The following is a 23,137-nucleotide window of genomic DNA, read 5'->3' as shown; positions in this document are numbered from 1 at the left end:
TTCAGAACATGTTTCGAATGCGTTGCATTCATCATCAGCTGCTTACATTTGGCAAAAGTAAAAATTAGCTAAAAACAGTCTCACAATTTTCTTAAAACCTTAAAAATAAGTGTTAGTAGTGCGTGTGTGAATGGATGTAGGGGGGGGGGGGGGGGGGGGAATGCATTGAAGGCGATTGTTAAAAACTATGACTTATTATAAAAAATCTTAATGTTAAAAACACTGATGGACTGAAATATAGTTCACTATAAGTCTTGTGAATTTTCCATAAGTTCGTTGATTGCTGAAGAACTTGTATGCACTATGTGAAGTATTTCTGTTGAGCTATTGGTAAAAAGTTCCCTTAAGAAGGCATCCGGTGTTTTCACGTCTCTTATCTCCTGTTGAATGGAGAGGTGTGGCTTGTTTCGAATATGAAGTTTGCTAATTTGTAGTTTGTATGAAAACAGTTGGATCGTCTGTGTCACAATCTGTAACCTTGTCTTGCGTGTTAGTTTAACTTCCCGTACTACAGTTTTCATACAAACTACAAATTAGCAAACTTCATATTCGAAACAAGCCACACCTCTCCATTCAACAGGAGATAAGAGACGTGAAAACACCGGATGCCTTCTTAAGGGAACTTTTTACCAATAGCTCAACAGAAATACTTCACATAGTGCATACAAGTTCTTCAGCAATCAACGAACTTATGGAAAATTCACAAGACTTATAGTGAACTATATTTCAGTCCATCAGTGTTTTTAACATTAAGATTTTTTATAATAAGTCATAGTTTTTAACAATCGCCTTCAATGCATTCCCCCCCCCCCCTTACCCCCCCACATCCATTCACACACGCACTACTAACACTTATTTTTAAGGTTTTAAGAAAATTGTGAGACTGTTTTAGCTAATTTTTACTTTTGCCAAATGTAAGCAGCTGATGATGAATGCAACGCATTCAAAACATGTTCTGAACTTTTAATTTAATGTCTATTGAAATAGCCTAAGGCTAAATAAAAGTGAAAGTATCGATCAGGTGGATTCTTGTTCCTTCAATTAATTGGATCTTATAGTCGATACGGATATGAAGTGGATAGTATGTAACATCATATACAGTATGCGGAATCACTTCAAAAGATACTATGCAATATTGCTATAAGATTTAAATGTACATAGCTTTTCTTTCTTCCCCATTTTGGTACCTAACGTGCATAACGACCTGCTGCGTCTTAACCAGAGCCCCTTTTGCCACTGCTTTTCAGAGTTCCTGAAGGGCCTTCACAGCTACCATAGCGGTCCCAGGGCCCTCGAAGTCCCCACTGTACTTTACCCTTACAGGCAGACCCCTACTTCAACTGTCCAGTCTCCATAGACAAGGGGATGGAATTAATTTAATCACAAACATTCTTTATTACAATAACCTGCATAGGTCGAAATCCCTCTAACATTTCTTTTCTCTGTCGCTGTTTCTTCTTTTCTTGAATATCTGTACAGATTATGGAAAAGGATCAAACACTTCCCCAGGTAAACTGTTCCACTCCTTCATGCCCTTCCCAATGAATGAAAATTCACCCCAATCATTTCTGCTAAAATCTTGTCTAATTTTATACTTGTGATCAGCCCTGTTGATATAATTATTTTCCAACTGAAGCCGCTCACGTATTTCTCCCCATGCCTCCTCTCCTGTACAGGCTCTATATAATCCTTCAAGTCTAGTTTTCTCCCTTCTCTTACTTAAAGCTTTCTTATTATATCCAGCACTACTCAACCTTGATCGTCCATCCATTCCGTGAACTATAGTAAAACATGAATAAAACAATTAATCCTTTAAAGAAAATATTGTAGGACCTTGAAAAACAGTAGAGACTCTAAGTTTTAGCAACACATAACGCCTACATAAAGTGAGTAAGATGAACTTTGAATATTAATTAATGAATAATGAGCATGGCCATAGAATATAGAAAAAACAAATCCGAGTTGGCCACTTCTTCATTGTTGACCTTTATATGAGATTTCTATACTATATGTTTCCAGTATTTCACCACATACAATGTTACTAAGTCAAAGGTGCTGCCATCTCAAGGTTAAATGACGTTTTGTAATGTAATCAACATGGTTTTATAAAAATAATAACAACAACAAAATTACTGTTAAGAAGTTTACTCTTTATGGCCTGCTGTAGTTTAGTACTTTTACTGCTATATTTTGCCACCCAGTGTAGCTGCACATGTCGCACATCCCTAAATACAGCCAGGGGGTTGGGAGGGGTGTTTATACTATGTTACCAATAGTGCACAAATCTAATCAAGTCTGACTTCAACATGCTCCTTGGCAGAATGGTCAGTATATTGGCCCTCAGTTTAGAGGGCCCTGATTTTTGATTAACATCCGGGTCAAGGATTTTAACTGGATAATTCCTTTGTTTGGGAAGTGGTTTTTTTTTTTGGTCTTAATATATATCTTTTCATCTACATGCAACACACCACACTGCCAACCATCGCCGAAACACATAATAGTGAACACATCAAGGGTTGGAATCAGAAAGAATACCCAACCATAAAACTAGGCCAAATCCATACGGGCTAGGAAGAAAAACATGATATAAGACATTTTTGCACAATAATCAAACAAGAGAAAGTAAATTGTGACATTAACTTCTTTCATTCAAAAATAAGAAGAAATACTATTTGAAAATGTGCCAGGAAAAGCTATAATTTATCACGGAATCTATAAGACAGATGTTATTGCAGTACAATTGCATTTTCTTGGAAATGTTTACATGTACCATCATTTGGAGAAAATCTTAATATAAGTTTCCAGACTTACAGTAATACTTTGAGAAGTCAGACATTATTTAGTGTTGTATCTTATAGTGATGATAGTGAAGATTTTAATTTAGTTCTTACTTGTTCAAGGAGGTTGGCGCCCTGTTTCACTAGAAGGCGAACAGTGGCAATGCTGCACACATTATGTTTACCATGGCTGCAAGCTGCCACATGTAGTGGAGTGTGACCTGTAGAACCATTTATCTTCTATCAGTATTGTATTAAACAAAATGTATATAGGTACATTCAGTCCACAAGAGTGAAGACTATTTTTTACATCTTAATCATTATGAAATCTTAAAATGAAAAATATCTCAGAATAAATTCTCTCCTGTTTTCGCAGTCTTTTACCACCGTTTGTCAATTTATCATTTTTTCCCCTCCCTTTTCCTGTGTTTTCCAGCTTTCTTCTTCCAGCGTCAAGACTGAAGCTATGTCAAGCCTTTCAATGAGTGCTGAAACCTGCCTTCGTAATGAAACTGGGAAGCAGAAACAAGTTCTTTGGGACTGAAAATAAATGGATGTGAACGAATGTTGGGATGGATGAGAAGAGAGCCTGTATATTTTAAGATGGGAATATGTGTCTACATAACCATATGACTTGAACAAGTATTTAGTAGAGAAGCAGTATGACAAGGACCTGTACAAAGAAGAGACAGCAATGATCAAATGGAGAGCCTTTGAAAGAGAACCAGATATCTTACTTCAAGAGACAAAATGGGCAATCTCATTACTTCAACCCCATTAAACACCTGGATTCAACAGCATAATAGCTGAATTACTGAAAGAGATGAGTGATACTGGTGCTCAAATGATCACAGATATTTGCAGTAAAAGATGAAGAAATGACCAGATGACTGGGTTACATTCATCATCCCTTTACACTAAAGGGAATTAACAATGAAATGTGATAATTACAGGACCTTATCTTTGATCTCACTTACTTTCAAGATCATATTGCCTGATTTGAAAGAAAGGCTCAAGAGAGGAAGGAGGTGGAACAGGGTCACGAGAAGGGAAAAGAGAGTAGGAAGTAGGCACTTCAGGCATCAGGGGAAACAAGAGAGACAGGAGGGAAACAGATGAGTTGGGTAGAGTCAAGTCTCTGGTCATGGGGGATGTGGCAGGTGGGGAAAGTGTGTGGAGGAAAGGGACCCGGGGTAGAGTGTTATCCAGGAATTAGGTTAGGGCGGATGTTGAGGAAAGTAGAAGGGAAGGAGCAGGGTAAGGAGAAGGTGGTAGTTTTTCACATTGGTACCAATGACGTAAGGCAAGCAGGAATAGGTACCAACATAGTTTGGGACGTGGAATCTGGTTAATGCAGTCTAGAAGAAGTTTAACATGTTAGCTGCCCTGGGGGTCCATTTGGACCAACAGTCTAGGTACTTATGAATACCTATGCCAGTCTGATTGGGCTGACAACAGCTGGTTGCTAGGTAATGTGAAATGGAACTGCTATACTACTTGCATGCATTCTAGCATGGAAATATTGAACTATGGTATCTCAAGAGACTCTTTGGTAATTCAATGATGTAACACTGTCACCCAATTTGGCTGGCTATGCAGCAAAGAACACTTACAAAATTACACAATATGTGTTGTTGCTTATCAGCCCAATTGGGTCAGCATATGATTTTGCGTGGTAATGACCAAGGTAAAATTGAGAATTCAAACCAATTATTTGATATTACAATGTATTCAAATAAAATTGCCACTAAAATCGGTCAGCTATACAGCATAGAACACTTATTGGCCTGACCAGGTTGGCATGTGATTTTACATGGTAATGAATGAATTATTTGACATTACAATGTATTTCCATAATGCTATCACCAATTTGGTCACTATGCAGGATAGAACACTTACAAAATTATGCAATACGTGATGTTGCTTATCGGCCCATTCGGATTAAGGGAGCAGAGATTGTTATCAATGGGATACAGTGTAGGAGGGATACTGACTAGAGCATGATTGGGGAGTTAACCCTCTTAGTACCATGCCCACATTATTGGCCATAAGTATTTTGACATTCATATTTTTGACCATAGATAGTATAAATGATACCCATGATGCAAGACAAAGAGGAGACCTGTTCATAACTTTACCCACTTGTGTTTGAGTAAAGAGTTCAGTGCTGTTTATGTTTCGAACCTAGCAGTAAAGTGGGACCAACTGTTTACATGGAGACTGTATTTTGATATATGAGATTTTACTTATAATAATGATTTACGTCAGATTTCCAATTCTTTCTTCCACTCAAACAGATATTACAATGGGGAAAAGGCAAGGATATTCATTTGATCTTAGGAAAGCAGTGATTGTAGCTTTGAAGAGTGGCAATAGCCAACCACAAGTTGCAAAAAACTTTGGCCTTTCTAGACAAATTGTAAATGTTTGGAACAAAGTCTACAACAACCGCAGAACATTTTGAAATAAGTCTACATCTGGCTGCCCTAGAATTGTTACTCCTGCTACTGAAGATTCGTTCGAAGGCAATGTGTTGCTGATCCTTGTACAATGGCAGTAGCCGCATGGAATAATTTAGAAGACAATTATAAGCTCAAACTTGGCTTAACTACTATCAAATGGTACCTCAAACACCAAGGTTTAATAAGCTGATGACTAAACAAGAAGCCCTTGATTTCAGCAAAGAACAGGAAGGCCCGACTTGCCTTTGCTAAGAAATATGGTGCCTTGACGAGCAAGGAATGGAGTAAGGTACTATGGAGCAATGAGAATAAATTCAATATGTTCAACTCAGATGGAAATTCCTTTGCCAGATGTCCAGTAAGCACATGCAATGATGTACAGTAAAAAAAAAGAACTACAGTAAAACATGGTGGTCTTGCAATGGCTTGAGGCTGCTTTTCTAGAACTGGAGTTGGTCCACTGGCAAAAATTGAAGGTGTCATGAATCATTTGTATATGGTAGGATCATCAAACAACATATGGTGCTATACGCTAAACAAAATATGCCTCATGGGTGGTTGTATCAGCATGACAATGACCCTAAACATACCTCCAAGTTTGTCAAAACATCTCTCAGCAAGAAAAGAGTCTGCCTTAATGATTGGCCAAGCCAAAGCACTGACATAAACCCAATTGAACATCTATGGGAGGAACTCAAAAGATGTGTTAAAGCTTTAAATGAAGAATGGTCCATAATTCCTGTCTCATGCTTTGAAAAATTGGTGGACTCAATGCTAACTCAATGTGCACCAGTTGTACAAGCAAATAGCTACCAAACTAACAACTAGATGATACAAAGTACATATGAACTGCTGGAATAGCTTTTCTGCTTAGTTATATGCATCAAAATATTTATGATATCCATGTATTACTATAGTGTAATTATTTGTGTTATACATTTAGGTTCGTATGAACATGATGGTTTGGTTGGGTGTAGAAAGGGTTGAATTATTTGTGTTGTACAACTGCATGCATTATGTTCATAAACAAGGAGACAAGAGCAATTAAATAGTCTGTCCAAATACTTATGGCCAGTACTGTATTTACTGTGGGTGTGCTAAGAATGCCACCTGCTTTACGACAAAAGTACAAGGTTGAATAAAGAAGAGTGCAGTCGTGCTCGTAGCAATTTTAGCGAGAGTCAGGACGAGCATGATAGCACTCCTTGGCACTCTAAAGGTTAAATGAGATTATGAAGTGGGTATGTATGACACTGGGAGTGAGATTTATAGATCCTAATGGGTGGGTATGAGATAGGGATCTGTGCTCAGATGGCCTTCATTTGAACTGAAAGGGTACGTACAGAGTCTTTTTTTCGCTCTGTGTGAGTGTCCGGGGAGCTACACGGAAAGGTGATAGCACGACCGGATGACTCATTTGCCGAGAGATATATTGCTTCATGTCCGGCTGATGTGATCTAATGTAGCAGCGATTAAGCGATAAGTCCTACGTCTTCACTGCAATAGTTTAGTTTAATATCTGTGATATTGATATTGTGTTCAAGTGTTAGCTTTGAAATAGGCGTAGTTCTGTATGAATACAAAAGTTATCATGTGTTTAATGAGTGATGTATACAGTAGAACAGCATGTATTCATTGTGTTATATAATAAGAATCAGTCAAGGGATGTTCCACCATTCTACACTTTATATAGACTAATATGTAACATTTATTAAATGAAGACCAGTTTCGATTCACTTGGAATCATCATCAGTTCAAAACAAACAAACAAACAAACAAACAAACAAACAAACAAACAAAGAAAGAAAGAAAGAAACAAACAAACAAACAAACAAACAAACAAACAAACAAACGAACGAACGAATGAATGAATGAATGAATGAATGAATGAATGAATGAATGAATGAATGAATGAATGAATGAATGAATGAATGAATGAATAAATAAATAGGGTATCTGGATTAACACTCATTTAACATAAAATTTGCCTTAAAATACACTTAAAGTGGTTGACATGATATATATGTCATAAAAATGTTGAAATTTAAAGAACTTCCGTAGAGTCTAAGTCACAAATAATTGGAGCGCGTATGTACAATGTTGAGTAGAGTTTTAAAATATTAAGTAAAAACTTGAAGTTGAAGATGTTATAAAGTTCTTATGATGTTACTATGGATATTAAAATATATGTTAAAAATGTTCATTTTGTAGTTGAATAAAAATTTAAAACATGCGTCAAAATTGACAATCTTTTTTATTTTTATTTTTTCTTTTTGTTTAAAGGGGCCTAACATCTAGGTCATTGGCCCCTAGTAGCACAAAATGAGATGAAATATAAGGACAATTATAAATCCATAATCCTCCACTGACCAGAATTCAAAACGTGAGGACGAAGAATGAATGGATGTATATGAAGTTAAGACAATCAGTGAATCCGACCTGCAATGCCCCACATTTCCAGAAACTAGCGTTACATAATAGCATTACTGACCAAGGGACTGCCTCTAAAGCACAATACTGAATCGATGATGCTTGTAGTCTAAACAGGTCCAAAATCCAGGTCATTGGCCCCTCATAATGGTACTTTTCGCTAGGAAAGTAGAACCATGGTATTTGTCATGTTGCGGTACTAATCAAAAGTAGCGTGCACTTGCGTTATTCCACACATTATGGTACCACTCACAGGTAATGTACTGTGCACATGTAACACATACCTATGGTATTTCGCACATTGTGTCGCTATTTTTTTTTTTTGCTAGGGGCTTTACGTCGCACCGACACAGATAGGTCTTATGGCGACGATGGGATAGGAAAGGCCTAGGACTTGGAAGGAAGCGGCCGTGGCCTTAATTAAGGTACAGCCCCAGCATTTGCCTGGTGTGAAAATGGGAAACCACGGAAAACCATCTTCAGGGCTGCCGATAGTGGGATTCGAACCTACTATCTCCCGGATGCAAGCTCACAGCCGCGCGCCTCTACGTGCACGGCCAACTCGCCCAGTTGTGTCGCTATTTACAGGCAACGCAAACCTATGGTGTTCTTCACATAAGTGGACTAACCACAGGGACTTGCACTATCCCGTGGTGTTCCTCATATAGTGGGTACTAATCATAGGCAAGACAGAACCATGGTGTTGCTCTTATAGTGGTACGAATCACAGGTACTGTAAAATGCATCGTGATCACAACTGTCACTACTAATCACAAACCTGTTGTGTACCTAACATAGTGTCCGACTCATTGGCTGAATGCTCAGCATACTGGCCTTCGGTTCAGAGGGTCCCGAGTTCGATTCCCGGCCGGGTCGGGGGTTTTAACCTTTATTGGTTAATTCCAATAGCTCAGGGGCTGGGTGTTTGTGCTGTTCCCAACATCCCTGCAATTCACACACCACACATAACACTATCCTCCACCACAATAACACGCAGTTACCTACACATGGCAGATGCCGCCCACCCTCATCGGAGGGTCTGCCTTACAAGGGCTGCACCCGACTAGAAATAGCCACACGAAATTTTAAAAAACCTAACATAGTGGTACAACGCGCAAGTAAAAGCGACCCATGGTGTTCCCTGCATGATGGTATTAATTACAAGGAGTATCATGGTTCTAATTTGATCATCCCTTGGTTGCCCCTTTTAGTCGCCTCTTACAACAGGCGTATTCTTTGGCTGCATCCTCCACCCACAGGAGGTTGTGTGTTTGGTCTGCGAGAGGTATTTTATTTCCCTCAAGTCTGCCGGCAAGCCGGTTAGGACCCCCCTATCCGCCACCTGGGACGCACCACGTGGGAGTATCACCTCTCCCCCTGCTACGCCAGCATAGTAGGTTCGTGGAATTGACATTCTTGTCAAAGTGCCAATGTTAAGGCATTTTGCAGTTAAGGCAGTTTGCCTAAGAGTTGGGGGAACATACTTCATTGCTTTGTAGCAGCTGCTGTAATTTGAAAATGACACTGTTGATGTTGATGATGATGATGATGATGATAAAAGTTAAATTATGGTATGGCCTTGGTTGTATGGCACAGTAGTCACAAAATGTGGATGTCTGTGGAAAAAGAAGAAAAAGAAGTGGGAGATAATGTGTGTGTTTGGACTTTAATTATTGGAGAGTGGTTTGATTGTACTTCCTCCCTTACTCCTCGCTCTCATAACCCTGCCGCTAAGAAAGCTGGAGGTGCACTGCTCATTTAACTTTTACCATCAACAGTGTCATTTTAAAATTACAGCAGCTGTTACAAACCAACAAAGGATGTTTCCCCAACTCCTCAGTAAACTGCCTTAACTGCAAATTGCCTTAACATCGGCACTTTCACAAAATTGTCAATTCTGACACAAGTTTTTTTTTTAATTTTTCATTTGACAATTCGACTATGAATAAATGAACATTTTTTAACATATGTTTTTATATCCACAGCAACATCAAAAGAACTTTGTAACATCCTCAACTTCAAGTTTTTACATAATATTTTAAAACACTCTGCTTACCATTGTGCATACACGCTCCAATAATTTGTGGCTTAGACCCTAAGGAAGTTCTTTAAATTTTAACATATTTTTATGACATATATATCATGTCAACCATTTTAAGTGTATTTTAAGGCAAATTATATGTTAAATGAGTGTTAATCCAGATATCCTTTTGATTTATTTATTTGCTTTGAACTGGTGATGATTCCAAGTGAATCAAAACCGGTCTTCATTTAATAAATGTTACATATTATATAAAGTGTTGAATGGTGGAACATCCCTTAATTGGTTCCTATTATATAAGTCGAACGTCAACATGGAAATGAAAGTTATAAATTATGTTTCATTGTGTTATAGTATGTGAAACATTCCTCTATTAAAAAGTGCCGCTTTCAATTCATTCAGAAATTTCCTGGCATCCTCCCTCCCCATAGGAATATGGTACATAATTTAGTGAAGAAGTTCTGAACCACTTGATCCATTCTTAACAAGAAAACACACAGGAGATGAACTGTGTTTTAACTGAGGAAAAGCTTGATGAAATAGGAGCTCTCTTCGAAAGAAACTCCAACAAAATCCCTGTCGTGTCTCACCGTACAAGCTCATGTGTCATTATATTCTGCCCACAAAGCAACAAAACTCTTAAAAGCCAAACCGTACAAACCCACTGCTGCCCAATATTTACAAGGATCTGATAGTTTCACCTTCGATATTGTAACTGGTTGCTTCAATCAGTTCACGATGCATGTGTTGACCCAGAACCTTTTTTTTAGTGATGAGGCATGGCTGCACATAAGTGGCTACATAAACAGTCAAAATGATTGCTACTGGAGCGCAGAAAATCCCCACCAGCTGGATGTCCATCCACTTCACGGTGTAAAGAGAGGAGTTTGGTGCGCAATAACCACTCGCAAAAATTATAGGGCCTATATTTTTCCACAAAACAATAAATGCTAACTGATATATAGACCTCATTCTCAGGCCATTCTCTAAAGAGCTGATGGAAGAAGAAAGGAGTAATGGTTACTTCATTAAAAATACTGTGACGGCACACATTTCTGATTGGTCTATGGAGTTAATATTGGAAGTTTTCGAAAATCATGTGGTTAATTATCCCAGAAGATCTCCCGACTTAAATCTCTGTGATTATTACCTGTAGGGGATGCTGAAGGAAAAATTGTATGTTAACAACCCTCACGCAAGAGAAGAACTACAAAAGAACACTGCACAGGTTTATTTCAAACATCACGGGCTGAGATTCAATGAGTGTCTGTAAACCTGTTTACGAGATGTCAGGCATGTGTTTCACAGCTGAGGGACAATATTCTGAATATCAAATGTAATGCCAGGTAGGTTTTAGACTAATAGCTTCACTAGAAATAGCTTTCTATAAATGTGAGTTGTCATGATGTAGTGGGGAGGATAGGCGCGCGATATACCGGTTAGCAACCGAGTGTCATTCCGCTAGCCATGCAGTGAAGACCTGGAAGTCAAGGATGACATGGAGTTGTTAGTGTAGAAGTATTATAAGGAAAGGAACAGAATTAAGTAACTTAATAGATACAGTATACCTAAACGTATATTGTAATAGGAGTAGAATCATGCCTAAGAAGTGACATTGTGAATGCAGAATTTTTTCCTGGAATTGGAATTTTCATCATAGAGACAGGATAGATTCGATAGGAAGGGGAGTATTCATATTGGTGAAAGTAGAATTGTAAGCTATGAAAAACTAACTGATGAGAAACGTAAAATTCTAGGTGTAAGGTCCATCTCTAAAGATATTAAGTAACTTGATGTTTTTGGTGTGTACAGACCTGAAAGGTGTGATGAAGATGCTGCTTGGAATTATTTGATAAGATAATGAGGTATGTGGGGAACGACTCAGAAAGGAACATTATTGCAGCAGGTCATCATTCATTTCCGTGTCCAGTCAGCATTTCCACACAAAAAAAAAAAAAACAGCAGCTGCGATGGCCTTTTGTTGTTGCCTCTAAAAACATCTTGTGATGTGCATGGGTTGTCCAGGAGGGGGCTGATAAGTAGGTGCTAAGTGATAGAACTTCAAGGGATAGATTAGTGCAAAGAGTTAATGAAGAGGTGATAAGTGACGATGTGGACAGCGGATGGGAAAATGTAGCCGCTAAAATTTGGAAGGTTGGAGGGGAAGTTCTCGATCATACATCAGGGAAAAGACAAGAAAACAAAGAGACATGGTAGAAGGGTGAGGTTGTTCAGAAGTACATTAAGGAGAAGCTGACTAAAATGGGGTGGGACAAAGATAGGGATAAAAATAGCAAGAGACTCTACAAAGAGGCTAAGAAACAAGCCAAGAAAATGGTAGCTAAGGTCTGCACAGTCTGTTTGGTACATACGTCTGGAGTCAAAAGAGGGATAATTAAGACATTCAGGATAGCAAAACAATGGAAAAAGAATAGAAGAGATGTGTATCAACCAAAAACAATAAAGAGCTTGTATGGCAAGGTGCTCCACAAAGGAAAAGAGATTTTGAACTGATGGATGGAATACTTTGAGAAACTTTTGAATGTGGAAAATATAAGACTAGATAGAGGAACAGGAGAAACAAATATGGGAAAGGTGCAATGAATCGCCAGGCTTGAAGTCAAAGTAGTACTAAGCCAAATGAAGGCCGGAAAGGGAGTGGGACCTCAGCCTGTTAATATCCCGATCGAAGTGTGGAAAATTTTAGGGAAAAAAGCTGTTATTTTTCTAACCAACCTATCCAATGACAACATGATCAGTGGAGTATTGCCAGAAGAATGGTGAAAGAGCCTACTGGTTCCAATATATAACAACAAGATAACCAATTATGCAGTAATTACAGAGGCATTAAATTGATGAACCATTCAGTGAAGATCTGGGAAAGAGTGACTGATAAGAGACTATAAACCAAGGTAGAGATTGGAAAGGATCATTTCAGATTCATGTCTGGCAGGAGAACTACCATATTTATGCAAACAATCCCCACATATTTTTTATAAAATTTGAGGCATGAAATTGGGATGAGTGTTTTATTTGCATCAAGGTTGGCAACATGCTCCTGCTCACCCAGTTTTCGACGTTGGGTGTACAGTTATGCTTTGTGTAACCGCAGATAGAAGAAACTGTGCCGATTTGACATATTTAGATGGAAAACAATTCAGACTTTTAATTTAAAACTGCCTTTACATTTTTTAAAAATGGTATTTTACAGAGTAATTTAAATTCAAAATTCCTCCTTGTCACGATAGAATGCGTCTTCCGGAATGTGCAGTGGTAACTTTCCGCACTTTCACTTTGGTGTGTCGACAGTGTGTTTCATAGTTGCTTAGTTCGAGTGAAATCGTAATTCCTTCGTATTCAGCGTTTTAGGGAATGCCACAATATCATGTAACGGGCAGTGTGCGGAGAAGCAGAACCTCAAATATGTTCAAGCAAAGCAGCTATATCCATAAATTTATACGTTCATATTTGCGTAAAGACCACGTGGACCTCGCTGAGTGATATGAAATGTTTGTGTTTATGCCTACATTACTCTTTCAATGGAAGGAATTTTAGTTAATTTCATTTTTCAAAATGAGGCTTCCTAAAAGTAGAGTGCGGGGATTATTCATGTAAATACAGTATTTGCTCTGCACCAGCTAACCAATAAGTACAGAGAGGGAATACAAAGCTTTCATTGGTATTTGTTGACTTGGAGAAAGCATTTGATAGGGTCTTGAGAGACAAATTATGGTGGTCCTTGAAGAGAAAAGATGTACCTGAGCAGTATGTTGAAGTAATCCAAGATATGTACAGGTACAGCACAACAAATGTTAAATGTGTGTCAGGAGTCACAGAGGCTTTTTCAGTAAAGGTAGGAGTTCACCAGCGAAGCCCTTTGTTATTTAATATGGATGTGCTAACAGAAACAGTAAGGAAGGAAGCACCAAGGACAATGATGCACTGACTGGCAGAATAAAATGGAAGTGTTGCTGGAGGACTGGAGAAAAGCTCTGGAAGATAGAGGCATGAGAGTGAGCAAAAGTAAAATCAAGTTTATGAGCAGTGGGAGCCATGAACGATTTGTAACCTTACATGGAGTGAACAATCCAGTGGTGAAAAATTGTAAATACCTTGGTTCTACCGTAAAGACAAAAGCAATCTTGGAAGTGAAATCTCAAGCAGATTCCAGTCTGGGTGGAATGCTTGTAGATGGATTTCCAGAGGGTTGTGAGACAAGAGGATTTCAGCCGAATTGAAAGGGAAAATATTCAAGAATGACGGTATTAGTGGGAAGGCCACAAAGGGGGATGAAAATGAAAGACTACCTAGGACCGACCGACCAAGTGACTGACCGACAAACAAACAGAGATTTCACTTAAACAATTTCAAAGAACTTGGAAATTTATCGAACATGTCCCTTAGTAAATTATGCCAAACACTAATTTTTAATCTGGCCGTGCAGTTAAGGGCGCGCAGCTGTGAGCTTGCATCTGGGAGATCGTGGGTTCGAACCCCACTGTCGGCAGCCCTGAAGATGGTTTTCCGTGGTCTCCCATTTTCACACCAGGCAAATGCTGGGGTTATACCTTAATTAAGGCCACAGCCATTTCCTTCGCACTCCTAGGTCTTTCCTATCCCATCGTCGCCATAAGACCTATCTGTGTCAATGCAACGTAAGAAAACAAAATGTAAAAGAAAATTCTTCTTATAAACAAATATGTGTCCCTTCTTTTTTTTCTTCTTTCTCTGCTTCAGCTTTATTATTCCAGCTAAGTAGGGTCACTAGTGCGAATTAACTTCCTCCAATTATTCCTTGCATTCTTTGACAGCATTTTGTATCAGTGATTCCATCCTCAAGGAGATGAGTATCAATATCAAGCTACCAGCACCTTGTCAACAGAGTTCTCCAATTCTTTGGTCTCATAAAACCTTTATCCCTCAATGCACAATCATGCACAGTGAATGTTATTTACTGTCTTGCTATGTAATCAATAAAAATGCAACCTACCGTGGTAAACTCTTGTTCTCTTCCGACTCCGATGGTATTAGGCTTGTGTCGCCCAGCGAGTCTTTCTTTATCATCCTCCTCTGTGGCCCTCCCACTAATACCTTCATCTTCAAAGGGTCTTGGTTCCCAATTTGTCTTTCCTCTTAAAACAATAACCACCAATAAGAACAACTGTATGGCCCCAGATACCATGTGCAAGCATTTTAGTTTGATGCCATTTTCTTTGTTTGCATACCAATGTTGATGCTCTTCTTCACTCTACCAGATGATAGAGAAATCAGAACACTCCCAGATGACCTGTTGCTGAATTTTTAATTAATGTTATTGAGTAAACACTGAAAGTGTCTTCAGAAATCTTTTACCATATACAGTATGTGGACATTGTATGATGTGGAGTGCCAAATGGAATTTTTTCCACACTTAAAATTCTCTTACCTTTTCTGTCAAGTTTAAACCTGAAATACTAAAATCTGGAGACTGACTCTTTATCACTGATCCATAGTATTAATAAATGTTTTCAGTAATATTTTTGTTTCAAGCTATAATTAAAAAATAATTAATATTTACTTCAATTGACCATGACCACTTCAGAATAGCTTGAAACAGAAATGAAAGTGCTGACCACCAAAAGTAGATTTAAAACTAGAAATATCTTTACAATGGCATAAAACAGATTATTCAGCACTGTCAAAAGGATTAGCAATAATTCATGCAATCTAATTATGTTCTTCCAAACTAATACATACCACTTTGATTATTAGGCTTGTTTAAATTGAAGACTGGACGGTTTGAATCAGGATCCTTGAGACTCAGTAGCTCAGCCAGTACGTGACGATGTGAATCTCCTCGTTCACTCACACAGTGGGCTAAAGACTGACCATTCTCGTATGTCAACTGCAATAATATTTTATAATAATATTTTATCATCAAAAACAAATCTTATTAGTAATGACAATAGTAAGAAAATAAAAGTTTTCCCAGGATATATGTACACGAACAGATTTAGCTGAAAATGCTCTTACATACTCATGGCTCAAATCCAAAATTTTCAATTTTCAGCTATTAGGAGATATTACCCATTACATGAATTATTTATTATTATTGTCCACTCTTCAATATCATTTCATTTCATCTGTCAGGCATTAACCACTTCTCCAAAGGAGTGCCACAGGCTTTGGCAGCTGGCACAATTCTTATTCTTGCCGCTAGATGGGGGCTTAATTCATTCCATTCCTGACCCTGTCAAATGATTGGAAACAGGCTGTGGATTTTCATTTTCATTATTGCTCAGTTCCTCGGCTGGATGATTACCATTGTGACCTATGGTTCAGTGGGCCCCAGGTCTGTTTGTTGTTTGTTCATTTATTTATTTATTTATTTATTGTGCAGTACCAGACATGACCAAATACATTCCATTTCTCACCATTTCTCAAAGATTTTGGATACACTTTGCACAAGGAAGTACATGGTCTGTTGGTCAGCGGAAGCTCTTGGCAGAGTAATATGATCACCTTCAAAAAATACTTCAAATGCTTAGATAATTGATCCAACTGTCAGATTTTAATCCAGACCCAACAAACTAAATGATGTCAACAAAGAAAAGAAGAAGATATACGAACCCACCATTCCCCTTCTACCAGGGGCAGATACATAGGGACCAAACTGGGGGGAATTTCCCTGCACCCAAATGGTTAAATTAAAAAAAGAAAAATTACAGAAATAAAAAAAAATAAAAGAGAGAGCATGAGTGTTTATGGTAATATAATGATATACAAGTAATCTCTGTGGATTGTAATGAATGAACAATTTACATTGCAACAGAATGCGCATTGTGACATTACAAAATGAAATGATAATAGGATGACCTATTTCCAGTCACTGCAATCATATTTTTATTATATTTTATCATCAATAACAAATTTTATTAGTAATGACAAGGGCTGTACGACTTATTGGCTGAATGGTCATCATTAAGCCTTCGATTTAGAGGGTCCCAGGTTTGATTCCCAGCCGGGTTGGGGATTTTAATCACGTCTGATTAATTCTTCTGGCCTGGGGACTGGGTGTTTATGTTTGTCCCAACACTTTCCTCTTCATATCCAGACAACACACTATACTACCAACCACCACAGAAACACGCAATAGGAATTACATCCCTCCATATAGGGCCGTAAAACTGGGACAAATCCGTATGTGTGACACATTTCGCACCCACGATTCCACAGATGTGGGAAAAGCGGTGGAAGAAGAAGAAGATTAGTGGTGACAAGAGTTACACTCCTCTGTTAACAGCACTAATTATTTGACCTTGAGGAGCAGGGGAGGGAGAGAAAACAAATGGTCGAAGCCCCACCCTCTAGGAAAGAGCAGTGAATGATGGGAGAAATACCACCCCAACCTAAGAGATATAATGAGCTAGTATCATAATTAGCTGTACTCCATGATTCTGCTTCTGCTGTTTGGGAGAAAATAGGAGGGTTGGGGCAAAAGTCATTGCAACTACTGTTTTCTTGCAGAAATATGAGTGGATCACAAAACAGTACTTGTCTCATGGGAGCTATGCAGGCATATTGTGTATTCACAACAACAGATGGCTCTGTGATTGCTGGTAGTAACACAGAGAGTGCTGTGAAATCTGTTGTGTGGCAAGTGCCATGCGAGATTGCATTTCTCAATGCTACTTGCCCTCTCTAACTCCAGTAGTGTCCATCGTCTGTCTTTACCCAGGAGCAGCTCGATGATGGCACTTGCCACATCAGTCCGCACACTGCCAGTTCGTCCCAAGTGTTGCTGATCACTGGTTCTACACGTCCTTACTGAAACTTTCCTAGCAACCATGCTACTGTACAGTATGGTCAGGGGCATTATTCCCAAGGGCTTCCACCAATTTACTGTGATATTCTCTCACTTTTCTCCCTCGGAGAATGGCTATTCTGATGTATGCGGGCTGCTCAACATGGGTTACTTCCATCTCACATGACGCTCATAGCGCATTGGCACTGCCGGTGGCTCCAAGTAGCCTACACTTTCAGTAATACATAATCCCCTAGAATTGTCAAATTTATTGATGCTAATAACTGTTCAACAATTGTGCAGTATACACCTGGAACATACGGTAATTTACACTTTTGCACAGACAATTCCCACAAATCATGAATAGTGGTGAGAGAATTAAGTTTTTCTCTCTAAACAGGTATTTTTGTCATTGAAATGCAGTGTCTTCATAAGAAATGAAAACTTCATCTTTTACATGACACTTTTAGTAATACATAATCCCCTAGAATTGTGCCACAGGAAATCAATGTTGGTATGACTGTCTTTGTAAGCACCAAAGTAGAAAATCAAACCAATGAATGCTCTTATTTCAGCAGTGATAGTGTCACTGGCAAATTTTTTGTTTGGATTTGTAGTGTGTTCTTTTTAATGCTGTTTCCTCATTAGTAAACTTAAGTGTATTTTTAACATGTTTTCATCTATAAATAATTCAAAAGCCTCTCTTTCAGTTTGGACTAGCCTTGCAACTCCCTTGGGGCAGGGTTTTCAAAATGTAATATTTCTTCTTGGTGTCCTCCCAGATTTAGTTAGAGGTTTGGTGGATCAACACTAACCATTTTTCCCTTTCTTTGATTGGCTATTGATCTGAATTATTTCTTGAGAATTAGGTAGTATGCTTGAGGAGTGATCTTTGTGAGAACTAGTTGTAAGTTTTACCTTTTCTGTTGATTGCTACTCACATTTATCTGCCAAAGAACTGGCTTCGTCACTAAGCTCAGGGACATAGTCATCTTCATCTCCATCTGCAGAAAATACATTGTTTTCAACTTTATGAATGAGTAAACAATCTTCTTTCATTTCACCATCAGACTGATCTTCAACGGCTCATCACCATCAGCTTCTGATCTCATCAGTTCAGTATGAGATCGTATTTTAATGTGTATTTGTAACCTTGTCTATTTTACTCATCTTACAGGTATTTTCAGCTGATAATATCCAAAAAGAAGGATGAAACATGCCCCGACACTTGTTAACTACTTATTAAACAAAAAAATTTTATGTATTGTAAAGGTGGAACCTTCGACTGTACCTTAAAAAGCCTCTGAGGGTGGCTTAGAATGCAGTGGCAAGTAAGACAGGTTCTGAAAATTTAGAGTCCAGCATTTTCAAATCAATGAATTTGACAATATATATATCAGAAGTAGCATGATGAGTGAGAAAAAATATCCTAATCTCTTTGAGGAATTATAGATAATAATAATAATAATAATAATAATAATAATAATAATAATAATAATAATAATAATAATAATAATAATAATAATAATAATAATAATAATAATACCTCGACAATATTTATATCCATGTCATTCATCTAAATCACTCACACCTAAGGCTGGATCACTCATTTCTTTTTTCACTAAAATGGTTCTGATATACAGTATTCAGTACCATGTTCCAAACAATAACACACCTACAGTATGTATCCTAACATGCAAAGTAATAGCATAACAAACAAAAGCAGACTATACCGTACTGCTGAAAGTAGCACAAATACTAACATGGAGATATAGCATGCCCCAAAACTTCAATATAACAGTGACTCTGCCAAGGTGCATCAAGGTCACTGCGCAGATGGAGACTGTTTTGCAGTTGAGATAAAGTCATCGTGGCTGAGTGATGTCAGGGCTGCCAATGCAAAATTAGGGAGGAAATACATTTTCTTGGGGCACTGAATGATCCACATTACTATTCCAGGGTTAATAAATAAAATTGGGGGCCGATGACCTTCGATGTTAGGCCCCTTTAAACAACAAGCAAGCATCATCACAAATAAAATTGGATATTCAAATGTAATACAAAAAGAAGCCATGTAATAAATAAAGTTGAGTCAAGTTCTTATTAGCTATAGTTCTTACCAACTCATTAGTTTGAAAATGTTTGATTTACCAGGCCTGAAACTAGTAACTACCTGGTTGTTAGATAATTGCACCACTGAGAGTGTATTGCATAAAATGAATTTCATTGTAAAGCCTGTATTGTCAATAGTATACTTTTTAAGGTACAATCAAAGGTTCCACCTTTACAAAAAAATTTGTTTAATAAGCAATTAACAAATATCAGGACATGTTTTTTTTGGATATCATCAGCTGAAAATACTTGTAAGATGAGTATGAGATTGTATTTTAATGTGTATTTGTAACCTTGTCTATTTTACTCATCTTAAGGTGTTTTCGGCTGATGATGCCCAAAAAGAAGGAAAGAACATTCCCCGACACTTGTTAATTGCTTATTAAACAAAAAAATTTTAGTATGTAAAGATGGAACCTTAGACTGTACCTTAAAAAGCCACTGAGGGTGGCCAAGAATGAAATGGCAAGTAAGACAGGTTCTCAAAATTTAGAGTGTAGCATTTTCAAATCAATGAATTTGACAATATATATCAGAAGTAGCATGATGAGTGAGAAGAAAAATATCCTAATCTTCTTGGAGAATTATAGGTAATAATAATACCTCAGCAATATTTATATCCATGTCTAACAAAGTTTCAGCAAGATAGCGAGCAACCACAGGCTCCTCAGGTAGTGAGACACTAGCTATATACAGGGCTGACTCTCCACAATTGTTGGATGCTTCTAATGCTCCAGGCACAAGCCTCATTCTCTCCACTAAAGCATAAACCAATTCAAGCAAGTTCTTGTGTGGCTTGCTGACTAGGATCATCAAATGGCTGCAAAAGAAGAAAAGACTTGAACACTGAATCAAGATATGTGTACAATGAACTTACTCAAAATAGGTACATGCAAATGACCATTGAAAGAAAGGATTGTCTAGTAAGGGTTGACGGGCAACAGGAAGTAGAGATAAGAACAAATATGAAAACAGAAAAGGACGAGGATAAACTCACACACTGCTGTACGTTTACTCCTCATCAATCTCAGTTGCTGCTGATTTATTTCTTGTTTGTTTAGGTTCCTAGCCTATTTCATTTCTTCTATGTATATTTTTACACTTATTTGATCCCATCATTATGTTTTATGTACATTCAACATACTAGGATCCTTTTATCCTTCTGTGTTGTCATATTCCTTTTCTACCACCTATATAAACTGTTTCCCTCATTGTCTCTCCTTTCTATAGTGTTTATATGGGCATCTTATCCTACATTTCTTACATTAAAATTATTTCACAAGAATGCCCCATTAATATAAAAATGGTTCCTTTTCTCCTTCTGTGATGTCATATTCCTTATCTTCTATCACCTATATAAACTTGCTTCCTCCTTGTCTCTGCCTTTTCTAGTGTTTATCTGGGTATCTTCTTATCCAATATTTCTCACATTAAGAATAAGAATCTCTCAAGAATGCCCACTTAATACATATAAACAGCTGTACGCAGGGTAGCAAACCTGCTTCTTACCAAAGGCCCTGGGTTCAACTCCTGGCCAGGCCAAGGATTTTTACCTGGATCAAAGGGCTGGCTCAAGGTCCACTCAGCTTAGATTAGAACAACTGAAGAGCTATCTGACAGTAAGATAGCAAGCCCAGCCTAGAAATCTTGAACGACAGAGAGGATTTGTCTTGCTGACCATGCATCACCTCGTGATCTACAGTATTCTCATCAGTAGGTAGCGGATTTTTATGTGCTAAAAATGTTTACTTTTTATGTGCTAAAAAACTTAAACATATTTGATAAAAATGTTAAAATATTCTGCTTTAAATATCATAACCGCTTGTGTACAAGAGGTAAATAAATATAAAGTTTTGTATTAAAATATGGTGCTACCAAACGTGCTCCTTAAGGCATATCATGGATGTCTGCATATGAAAAAGTACAGTATATTAATTTCTGATGTGCCTGACTAGATATTATAGGATGTTTTAAAAAAGGTAATGTTTTGTTTAACTATAGCAAAAACAACCTATCATCTTTGAAAAAACTGTACCAGTTCTTACTCATCAATCACAGGCTGGAATATTAGTTGCTAGAAGTAGTCTCAGAATTGCAGTGAACAACATAAAGTCATGTCCAAATTGTCCATCACAAATGCATGCCGATTATCTCTGAAGAATGCCTTATACTGCAAAAACAATCGCTCCACACCACAGGATGTCGGACGTGCATAGTTAAAGAGAGGAATGGCACCAATACTAATGCCTTCAATTTCACCAACATGAGCACCCTCCAATACTTGAGCAACTTTGCACATTTTTTTAAAACCTCTGTTTTTACAGAATAAATTCTGATATTTGGTTTTTGAGAGTCCCTGTATCTGCAAAGTTGAGAGTGAATCTAATATATTTTCAACAGCACGCACTTCCTTCACTGTTTTGGACAACAAGTTAGTGCATTTTTGAAGTTTGTCTATGATTTTACATATAAAGCTTAGATGGGCAAATGTAAATGTCAAATCACTCTTCAAAGAGCTGTCTTTCAGTAACTCATGAAGAATTTCAATTGAAGACGCATCATTTTTATCTAGTGCATTCACAATGGATGCAAAACTTTCGAAATTGCCTGCATAGTATACCACTGCGCTAAGCCAGACACATCACTGCGTGACAATAGGCAGAGGAGGAAGTGCAAGACCTGGGTTTTTGTATTTAAACAGATCAGTTCTTGAGGGTGCTTTTACAAAGACTTTTTTGCCATTAGACACTAATTTATCCACTTCAGGATACTGAGCCCTTACAGTTTCACATAACCCGTGTAGAACATAAACTACGCAAGTTACGTGTAACATTTTCAGAAAGCTTACTGAAAGGCCTTCAGCTGCGTTTTTCATGTAAGTTGCACTATCGGTAAGTAGAAGCAATACACTGTCATTGTATTTTACACCGTTTGGCCAAAGTAAGTGCATGGCTTCATTAAAAAACCTATCTACAGTGACATGGTTTGAGCAGCTATTTCTTTACACGCTAGCAAATAAGAATGTTCACAAGCAGTTTTATCATTCTTCAACACACCAACTACAACATTTCCTACTTTTCTGCTACTTGAATCAGTGGTTTCGTCAATGCTTACCTCAAGTTTTTCGCTATCACGTACTGCCCAAATTTTTTGTAAAGTTTCTTCGTAACATTTTGGAAGAAAGTTTTTCCTTAATGTGGATTCATCTGGAGGCTCAAAATTATTTTGTTAGGAAAATTTCTCAGTCCCAGATTATATATTTTGCGAAGAGGAACGTTGGTGCAAACAAATGTTCTGCATAAATCTAGATAATACTGGGAGTATTTGGATGGGCCTATATTTGAAGTAGCTGGTTAATCTATTAGTAATTGCCGCAAACACACACGCAAAGCAGCCGCAATGTGCTTATTTCCAGACAAATGCTGGGTTACTTGAGAACATTGATCTGCACTTACTGTTTTACCTCATGGTTGGAAAAACAATACTTTTCCATTGGTAGTGACAATGTTTTTTTAAATTCCTCTATATATTG

At 37.8% G+C, this 23,137-nt stretch overlaps 1 protein-coding gene across 4 annotated transcripts in view; it reads right to left on the bottom strand.

Moving 5' to 3' along the window:
• LOC136865495 (uncharacterized) overlaps window positions 1-23,137 on the bottom strand; it is a 125,033-nt gene that overhangs the window by 47,627 nt on the left and 54,269 nt on the right. For all 4 annotated transcript variants that reach the window (XR_010859461.2, XR_010859462.2, XM_067142410.2 and 1 more), the window contains exons 5-7: window positions 20,209-20,425; window positions 15,447-15,594; window positions 2,892-2,998 (exon numbers count right to left, since the gene is read on the bottom strand). Coding sequence is in view for 2 of the 4 variants with exons in the window: in XM_067142410.2 (XP_066998511.2) it covers window positions 2,892-2,998; window positions 15,447-15,594; window positions 20,209-20,425 (472 nt within the window). In the remaining 2 variants the exon portion in view is untranslated. The remainder of the gene's footprint in view (window positions 1-2,891; window positions 2,999-15,446; window positions 15,595-20,208; window positions 20,426-23,137) is intronic.

The sequence above is a fragment of the Anabrus simplex genome, chromosome 1, assembly GCF_040414725.1.
Source record: "Anabrus simplex isolate iqAnaSimp1 chromosome 1, ASM4041472v1, whole genome shotgun sequence".
Taxonomy (NCBI): domain Eukaryota; kingdom Metazoa; phylum Arthropoda; class Insecta; order Orthoptera; family Tettigoniidae; genus Anabrus; species Anabrus simplex.
The sequence above is the reverse complement of the archived record's forward strand: the minus strand, read 5'-3'. Positions and strand labels throughout refer to the sequence as shown.